The sequence below is a fragment of the Ahaetulla prasina genome, chromosome 2 (genome assembly GCF_028640845.1).
Source record: "Ahaetulla prasina isolate Xishuangbanna chromosome 2, ASM2864084v1, whole genome shotgun sequence".
Classification (NCBI taxonomy): domain Eukaryota; kingdom Metazoa; phylum Chordata; class Lepidosauria; order Squamata; family Colubridae; genus Ahaetulla; species Ahaetulla prasina.
The window spans coordinates 259424834-259435286 of record NC_080540.1 but is presented as its reverse complement, the minus strand read 5'-3'; the positions used below and the strand labels follow the sequence as shown (position 1 = coordinate 259435286).

Here is a 10453-nt window from a genome sequence, read left to right as displayed (position 1 = left end):
GTGCTGGATCCTGTTAACCCAACCTTCAATGTATGTGAAAATAGCAATGCTTGGGATGAAGTAGCCCACGTGGCCAGACAGAGTCTCCTCAAGCCCCTCTTCAATGGCTTAGCAGCAAAGGAGCCTTGGCTTTTTACAAACAATTGGTGAACTCAAGTAGGTCTTTATTACAATCAGCAAGGTCTCCTACTGCTAGGAGAAAACCACCGTATGAAAATGAAATTTACAGAGCCATGGCACATGTGTATTTTATTTGCAATTTCCTCCCCTTTTCAAGAATATAATAGGAGGGCAGCTGGTGAATCAGGGGAGCTGACATAAACTATGACATTTTCTTCTACTCATTCCCATATCCACAAACAGATGCACACAGCTTTTGTTTCTGTGACATTCCATCCAGTAGTGGGATTCAAATTTTTTTACTACTAGTTCTGTGGACGTGGCTTGGTGGCCATGGGCTGCAAAATCCCCATTTCCTCCCGATCAGCTGGGACTCGGGAGGCAGAGAATAGATGGGGGAGGGGCCAGTCAGAGGTGGTATTTACCGGTTCTCCAAACTACCCAAATTTTCCGCTACCGGTTCTCCAGAACTGGTCAGAACCTGCTGAATACCACCTCTGATTCCACCCCATGTTTCTAAGGTAAACATAGGTTTACATTTGGTAAGATTAGAAATGGAAATAGGAGAAAATTTAGGTTGAAAGTAACATGCAACATTGAATGCAAATCAATGGGCCTGACTGCTTAGAGATTTCAGAAGACTCATATTTAAATATATGTCTAAAATAAAATCAGACAAACTTCTGTCCTCTGCACCTTTCTATTTTCTTCTGCCTTGCAAGAGATAGATTTGTTTTCTCTCTGGGCAAACTTGCTTCTCTTTTGACATCTCATTACAAATTTAGGCTTCAAGAACACTTGTCTTATCCTAAAAGAAATCACAGAATGAAACAGGCCTTAAAGTAAGTTTTTATGCCCCAGAGAAATAAGCAATAACAGTAAGTCTCTTTTTTCTGTGTTTTCCATATATGCCAAACATTCATTTGTTTTATTTTCAGAACACTTTATTTTACAGAATTACTGTCCAAATTCTACATACGAAGATGATCAAACAGAATACGAAATACACAATAGCCATTTTTAATATGATGGTTCCTTCATTTGCACATTCTTGTAATTCTGTATAGACAACGCATCTTATTTTAATACTAAAATAATTTGCTGTAGCACAAGGATGACAATTGTAGATGAACACTAAAAAAAAAAGCCCTCAACTTACTTGATATGCTACTATATATCATTTTGTGGCAATGTTGTGAATATAAGGTTATTCACAATAATATAATAATATACATGACTCTTTTGTGTTATGGATAGCCACGCTGCATCTGACAATCAGAGTAGATTGTCCGGACTGTGCTTGATAAACAATGTATTGTGATACAGAAACAGTGAAGAGCTAATCAGCCAAGATTACTGCTAAATCAGAAATCCATGATGAATGAAATGCTAGTAGCACTGAATAATTTTGCTTGAAGGCAATTTTAAAAGCAGATTAAAATTCAATTGTTACATTATCATTGTACACATTGTACACATTCACATTGTTTCATGTGTAGATAGATGGAAAATATGGTTCCAGGAAATATGCTGAATGATTCTAAATTACTGTTTTCAAAGCTAAAATACATGTGATTTTTTTTTTGTTGTAGTGGTGGTGATGACAGTCAGTAAAGCTGAGAACACCTGAGAAGTGACTCCAAAGTGTTTGCATGAGAACAGCTTCTCTCTGCTATTCTTGCAGAGCAATCTGTCTTTTTTTGAGGCTTCTGTGCAATCCTGAAAACAGATGCATCCATTTTAAGGAATCCGAATTCGAATTTCTGCAGTCCAGATCTGGTAGCTATACACTTCAGTATTATTCTGACTCTTCCAGCATTGATTTGACATTATGTTGATATAGCAGCCAGTCTTACCCTGCTAAGTATTTACAGAACCTGTTTATGTATGGGAATTTTGAATAAGATGTGTAGTTATTTCAATTGTGGTTCAACGATATCGCCTTCTTTCTCTGATTTGCATAGGAAAATAAAATAGTCTAGCAATCAATGCAGCCATCTGATTCTTTATCCAGCGGCAACAAGCTTACATGTTATTTCCCTAATTTATTTAGCAAATTAGACCAAAGTTGGCTTCTTTCAACTACCTGAGGTTCCCCCCACTCTTTCTTAGGTCAAAAGTAATTGATATAGATTTGCTACAACTAAGTATATTTTAAAATTATTTCATTGGTTTTTTGAGAGCATGTCACTATTTTTAATATGAAAACTTTATTGTTCTCTATTTAAAAAGACTAGTAAATTTACACAATTTTGGTTTTTTTGCCTATTGCAAGGATATTACTTCTTTCTCAAATGTCTCCCCAACGAATAAACTCAATTAGTACACCAAAAGCTCTGATCAACAATGCTGAACTAACTGTGCTTCTTCTTAAAGAATTTAGAAGCCTAAATGTTATTATTACTTAAACAGCTACTACAAAAAGTCCCTCGGTCCATTCTCAGATCGTATTGTCACTTTTAGGCATTGCCCATCTGATGAAAGCAGGATAAACTGAAGCCTACGTCCTTTCCTTAGTTCCTGGGAACTTTAGTTTGATATACAAGGAGTTCTTTTGTACTTGGGATACTTTCTTCTCATCAAGGAAGAAATCTGAGATTTTCAATTTAGTACATTATACAGTACACTAAGTAAGGTAAACAGTTACTTCCTATTGATCTGAATAGCCAAGATGCAGCCATACAATAATGCCATCTCTCAAATGTAGGCTAACGATAGCCACTGAGGGCTAGGCTCATGTGATCATCATTTGAAGAGGTAGTTGCAGAATCGCTATACAGCTGACTCAGTGCCAGGCCAAGGATTTCTTTTTTTTCTTTGTAAAACCGCAACTCTTGTCCGGCTTTCCTTGCTTCTTCGAGCTCTCTAAGTGCCACTTGTAGCTCTTGTGATATAATGCCCGGAATTTCTTGCTCTTTCATGAGCCAGTCCAGTGCCATATGACTTCTCATCCGTTCATCTAAATTGTATTGGGAATAGTAGGAAATCACTTCCTATGACCCACCCGCCCCAAAAAGAAGAGTTAGCAATCAATATAGCAAATTAAACACATCCTAAAATATAGATGTTGGAGAACCAGGTAACATATCCCACCAAAGAACCATGCCATGAACTGCAGTTCTAGTTGTGTAGGAGCTTTAATGTGAGCAATTAAGAGGGCTGTGAGCCAGTCTGGTGTAGTGATTAAAGGTACTAGGCTAGAAACTAGGAGACTGTGAGTTCTAGCCCTGCCTTAGGCATGAAACTAGCTGGAAGGTTTTGGGCCAGTCACACTCTCTCAGCCCTAGGATGAAGGCAATAGCAAACCACTTCTGAAAATATTGCCAAGAATCTCAGCCATATGACACTGTAATGTCAGCCATATGACATAGACCAGACCAAGAAAGAAAATCCACATAGGGCTAAAAATACTTTTATTAAGGTTGGCTATAGTACCAAAATCCTGCATGTCTGCACTTCCTTCACCTGTCAAGGTCATCCTTTTTTAACGTCATACAAGGTAACAGGCTCTGAAGCCACCCAAAGTCATCACTGACTTGAAGGACACCCAAAGGCCTTAGGTTAATGTACAGTAAGGACTGAATTATTTTCTAATGTCATAAAATTAGACATTGTATTTAAAAGATCTTAAAGCCCTTTTAATTATTGCTTTCATATGTCCATACCCATTTGTTCACGATCTGCCGTTTTGCATGCTTTTTGGCTATGTATAAAGTGCATCACCAAATGGTGTGCAGGCATAAGGGCTGCCATGGTACTTTAAAAATGGGATTTTTATGCTACAGAATTTACATTTCAGTTTTTCATCTAGAGACAGTATGATTGGAATCCAGGCTCTTTACAAGAAAGTTCCTCCTTACCATTTTACCATCAGCAAAAACTGATATTAGCTGTCATTGTTAATTAACATAGTAATTATTTACAGTAATAAAAATAAAACATGTTTTTTGGACTGTATGAGATATTTCTCAGCATATGTTTAATATGAAATGAATTTTTGCCTGCTGAATTCTGTTTACGACCAACATAAGCTGGAACTATCTATTATTGAAATCAGAGATTTCTTGTGTTTATTTAATTTTTTAAATGTTTAGTGTTATGTATATATGTTTTACATTGTTTATACATGTAGATCCTATTCATTCTATCCCAACTCTTGTCCACAATTTCTGATTATACATTTTTACAACATTTTTCTTGGGAGGTCTCTGCCTCCTTATTGTGTTTTCAATGATTGCTCTCCTGAGCTATGATGCCCAGTTCATGCTCCAATATCTTAGATGCAACATTGATTACAATGGCAATTGGAAAAGCAGTAAATTTAAACTAAACATTTTCTAGCAATGGGACTTGAAAATTGCTAGTCAGTTGAACCAGATCAACCACAATAAATGATTTATAGAAAAGAGGAAGCACATTACACAGCAGAACTTCAAGTAGACTTTTCTAAAACAAATGCTGGGAATAACTGACAATTACTGTAGTGTTGCATTTTAGAAGGTTATTTCTGATGAAATAAACCAAGGGAAAAGCACTTTAAGAGATTTAAAAATGGAATCAGATAATTGGGCAGATACTTTTGAAAGGGAGAGGGGGCGTGGATGGATATTCTGGAGACTGGCAGCTTAGGAGGATAGAGATGGGAGAAATCTTTAGTCTGAATGGGGAAGATACAGATGTTGATAGAGATAAAGATCAGGAATATGGGAGGCAAGCCAAAAAATGAATAAGAATTGAAGTATTAAAATGGGCGAGAGACAATGGATAGAAAGAAATTATTATAGATTTTTCTTCTTCTTTTTTTCTACTATAATGATGGCCTGATTAGAAATTTATAGAGGAAGAAATAAGAATACACACCTTTATATATTAGGATTAGTAATAGTGACCTGATTTAGGGGGAATATTAGCAGATATAATTTTTTCCCCCTTTTTATATAATAGAATATAAGTAACAGTTTGATGAGAAAGACTAGAGGGTGAAATGTGGTACTACCATGTACGTTTATAACATCATTGGTATTAAAATAGAATATTGAAATATTGAATAATTATCTTTAAAAAATCATGTATATCAATTCTAGGATTATATAAATTTGATTAATATAACAATTATTACGATTATCATTATTGATGTTTGTATCAAAATGAATTATACCCAGAGGCCACACTGTTGATGTATTGATATTGATGTATATTTAAAAATAAAAAATCTATTTAAAAAAAGGCTACATACTTGCCGAGAACACTTAGTTTCACGCAGGGCCTTAAGGCTTCCATTCCAGTGCAGAAGTTGAAACACGATCATAAGCTCCTAGGGGGAATGGGGTGTGGAGGGGAGATAACAAGGAGGATGCATTCAGAAGCCTAGGACTAGAATCTGGTTTCAAGAGTTTTATTAACAACTAATTATTGGGCAGCATTTTTAAGTGAAAATATTGCAGGATTTGGTGTGCAAGCAATGGATGAGATTCAAAATTACACTTCTGCAAATCACCATAGAAATACTATTATACGTTTTGGTCTAGAGCAGTAGAATTACGTGCAAGCCTATTTCTCTATTTTTACAATAGGTGGTTTAACTATACAGGCTTCTCCTTTTAAAAGTGGCTTTAGTTCATTGCAAACATCAAATCCCTTTTCTGTTAATGTTGGACTATCATACACATTTATTGGATGTGCATCCATTGAAAGACATAGCTTTTGGGATGCTACACTATTTTATTGACTTTTACTATAATAAATTAAATAAATTATTACATAAATAAATATGTTTTCTCTCTTACTTCAGCGTGGTGGTTGTTGAAAAAAATAACAGTTATAAAACTATTGTGATAGAAACATGAGTGTTGCAGTTGGATTGCTAAGGCCCTTCACAAAAGGAAATATTTTCAATGGTCCACTCTGCAAAAGTTTTGTCATTTATTCCAGTAAACACAGCTTTTCCTTGATCTGGATATTCTATTCTTAGCAACAGGAACCCAAGAAAATAGAAAACAAGAGCAAAGCTGTAAGACCTAAACTTTTAAAAGAAATTTGTTCAGAGAGATGGAACATCAAAAAAACAAAACAAAAAAACCAACAACAAAACAAAACAATACATATAAAAATCATCCTGTATTTCTTGACAATTCTGGACAAATGACTCAGCCACCACAAATACCTGAAATTCTAGCATTGTTTTCCCCATGTTTGATTCTAGCATATAGTGATATGCTCCAATACTTGTGCTTGGATCATCTGCATCATTTAAAGTACCCTTGAAAGGAGAAAGAGATAAATTAAAACTGAATTATGAAAGCTGATTTTAAGCAGAGAAAAAAATGTATTCAGTTTTTACACCTCATGTAGGCATGAATCTTTTCCAATAAAAGCAATGAGATACTTTTTTATGTAAAGTATACACATTATATAAAAACTAGTTTAAGCCTTAATTAAGTGTACAGGTAGTCTTTAACATACAAACATTCATTTAGTGACTGTTCAAAGTGACTTATGACTGGTATTCACACCTCTGACTGTAGCAGCATCCCCATGATCATGTGATCAAAATTCAAACACTTGGTAACTGGCATGTATTTATGACAGTTGCACCGTCTCAGCGTCATGTGATCATCATTTATAACCTTCCCAGATAGCTACCAACAAGCCAGGTTTGCTTAACAACTGCAGTGATTTCGTTAACCACGGTGGAAAAAAGGTGATAAAATGGGGCACAATTCACCTAACAATTGTCTTCCTTAGCAACAGAAATTTTGGACTCAATTGTGGTTGTAAATCAAAGCCTATCTCACTTTCTTAGCATTTATCCACATCTTCCTTTCGTATTTAAAAAAGAGCAATTACAAGAATTGTCCTGTCAGAAGTTGTGGTCTGATATAAGCTAGTTGTGGTAGATCTGATTTTCAATTTCTCCTGGACAGCAGCAGATTTTTCAGCAAATATTTTCCATAAAGAAGAAAATCTACCTGGTCTCTTCAAGGCCAACTTACCTAGTTACCATATTACTTACTTATTTAGTACCTGCAATTTAATTACTGGAATTGTTATAGTAACTCAGAGAATAATAATGTAACAGATCAGAGGTGTTTGCAGGAGGAGTCAAAAAAGTCAAGATGGAGGCTGGGATCACACATTGAAAGCCCAGCTCTTTTCACATGTAAAAGATGATATGTGTGTGTGAATTGTGTTCACAACCATTATATTGACCTTTGCCCTGGAAGAGGGTCTAGATGAGAAATAGAATTGCATTTATATGCATTTCTCTCTTTCCCTTCTTTGTACACAAAAACCTGGTGTGAGAAAGCTGCATGTTTGTGGAAGGGATAATACCTCATGGAACTTTCCTTTGGGGTCTCTCTCTCTCTCCCTCTCTCTCTGCCTTTCTCCTTCTTCTTTCCTTTTTATGAGGGCTTTAAAGTTCAACTCATTGTTGTAAGCGGACTTGTGGAATTTGTCAAATTGCTTGAATCAAAACTTTATACCCAGTGCTATTGTTATCCATTCTGTGGCAACCATCTAAGATGAAATACTTCCTCCTTTTATTTCCTTTTTCTTTTTAACAATCTTTCTGGAGCAGCTGTGCAAAGCTGAACAGAGCATTGTCCACAAAATGGTTTCTGCACTGGAACTGTTAGCAGATTTATAGCTTTGGAAATGCAAGAACGTGTGCATGGTGTTGCTACAATATTTATGCTGGCTTTTAAATATCCCTGAGGACTGCTGCTTAGAACTCTGGGATTTTAAGCTTTTACCTTAGAAAATTTCCATTGAAAAAAAATACATATTGCATGAAATGATTTTCTTTAAAAAGTCACATGTAAATTAATAATGGCTTAGTTTCCCCAAATGTATAGCATTGTTCTCAAAAACAGAACTGGATGTTTAAAAGCCTTTTTCAGGACTTGTAAAGAGGTTTGAAAAGAAAATGTCTTTCACTTGCAGACCTCCTCTACTTTATAAATTCGCCATAATGTTAAACACTTTCTCCATCTACCTAGAATCATACAAGCAAAATGTTTAGTAGAGGAGGAAGAGTGTTATTTATTTTAGAGGTCACCCCTTTCCAAGCAATTCCAGTCCACCTGTTCCTTTCCTATCAGCAGTTTCTTCCATAGTGAGGGAAAGATTTCATTATGTTTGTTGGAGACTAAAGTAACATATTCAGCAGAGGTCAGCATATTTATTTTCTTTCTTTAACTTTTGTTGCATTATTGATTAGATTATCCACAAGCTTTTACTGAAATAGATTTCTGCCCCTACTACCAATAACCGTAAGATATAATATGGCTCCAGTAAGATTATCTTTACCCATCAATCCCGAATTCATTAGACATACTTCCATCGTGATGATAGTGATGGAGAGGGGATGAGTTCATTGTCTCTCCTTCTGTTATTTTATTTGTAAATCACAGACATTGGCAGGAACCAAGTGTGTCTATTGGAACTATAACTAAAATGACCAACTTTTTCTTATGATGTGTTTGAATTGCACTAAATATTGCACTCCCTCCCTCCCTCCTTCCATATGAATTTCTGAAGCTATGACAAGGTATTCGAAAGCCTCACATCACCTACTCTTGTTATATGTATAGGCTTTTATATATACATAGTTAACTATCCTTTAGAAATATTTGGAACACCAAAACCAAATTATATATTTCTCTTCTAATGTTTACTTGTGCAGCATTAAAAAACTGGAATCTTTGGCTGGCATATAGAAAACTTATAGGGATATCTAACTGAGTTTTAGAACTGTTCATAGTCTTATTTCAAGGGAAGGAATGGCTTTAATGTTTAATAAATCCATAATATAAAGAATATATTTTTAAAAATAGCTATATTATAACATGCACTTACTTGATGTTTTTATATCTTTATAACTAGGAAACATATACAATGCCTGTTCAAGAAGAGCATAATGATTATTTTAAAAATTATCTATTAGTAAATGCAGAAACTTCCTCGATGGGACACAGTAGCTGATGACAACATACGGTAACTGTAAACCAACACATGAAAAATATAGAGGTAACCCCAAATGCAGATGTTAACATCTGATTCTGTTTCTGTTTCACAAAAGCTCCTGCCAACTTATTTCCTTGCCAGAGGCAGTGAAATAATAAAGAAAAAAAAAGGACAGAAATATAGGAAAATGAATAAAAGAGCTCAGATAATTCATACTTCTGTTTTAGGCTTTGGGCCATTACTGAATTTCCTTATATTTTATAACTCATTTCAAGAAAGTATATATTCTCTGAGGGAATGGCAGGATATAACTAGACATTTTAAAGCATTTGTCTTAATAACATTAAAATTAATTGATACACTCAGTATGCATGAGTGACTATTGAGTGTACATATTTTTTCTTTCATTGCTTCAATGACCTAGTCATCGGTAAAACAATATTTCTAATTCAGGTTTATGCTTGGATTATATACAATGTTCTACTTTTTATTGAAAAGAAAATATATTTTCTGTATTGAAACTGGATAATCAAGGCACTGATGTGACTCAGAGCAGTTCTGGTCAACTTCCTGAATCCTATTTTTGATGAGTGCTCTACACAGCATGAGTGAGTGGTTATTAGCTCCAGTAAAATGTGGAAATTATGTCCAACGTGTCTCCCAATCTAAGTCTTTTTAGAGGTCAGCTTTTCAGAGTCAAATCAAATCAAAACTTTTATTTAGGTTTTGGTGCCTGTTTTACTTTGTTATCATCTTTACAGCTTTATTTCAAAATGGGTAATAGTGGTAGGAGCCCTGGTAGCACAGTGGTTAGAATGCAGTATTGCAAGCTAACTCTTCCCATAGCCTGGAGTTTGATCCTGAGGGATTCAAAGTTGACTCAGCCTTCCATTCTTCTGAGAATCTGTAAAATGAGGACCCAGATTGTTGGAGGTGGTGGTAGTGGTGGTGGTGGAGGAATATGTTCACATTGTATAGTGCCCAGAGAGTGCAGTAAGCACTATGGGGTGGTCTATGAGTCTAAGTGCTATTGCTATTGTTGGGATATGTCAGAAGGCTAAATCAGATCCCACATGCAGTTTTTACCTCTTTTTAAAAATCACTTCCAGGGCACTTGACCCCATACAGTTCACTTTGCTTTTGTCACTCTATATCTCATCATGAGCAAAATGTAATTGATGGTGTAACCTTGATGAAAATACAATATGAGTATCTAAAATCTGAACACCTATTTTCCCACTTGCAATCAAACAAAAATGTTCAATTCTACCTCCCATTGACATCACCATATCATCCCCATCTTCCTGTCTCTATTAAATACTGTACAGTTTTAAAGCCTAAACTGCAGCTCTGATTTTAAAAAAAA

At 35.3% G+C, this 10453-nt stretch overlaps 1 protein-coding gene across 3 annotated transcripts in view; it reads right to left on the bottom strand.

The window, feature by feature from the left end:
• Positions 1-1011: 1011 nt before the first annotated feature.
• The window catches only part of LIX1 (limb and CNS expressed 1), a 35971-nt gene continuing 26529 nt past the window's right edge, over positions 1012-10453 (bottom strand). For all 3 annotated transcript variants that reach the window (XM_058167904.1, XM_058167902.1, XM_058167903.1), the window contains exons 4-6: positions 6284-6379; positions 5357-5434; positions 1012-3113 (exon numbers count right to left, since the gene is read on the bottom strand). In XM_058167904.1, the coding sequence (XP_058023887.1) occupies positions 2829-3113; positions 5357-5434; positions 6284-6379 (459 nt within the window). In that variant the 3' untranslated portion in view covers positions 1012-2828. The remainder of the gene's footprint in view (positions 3114-5356; positions 5435-6283; positions 6380-10453) is intronic.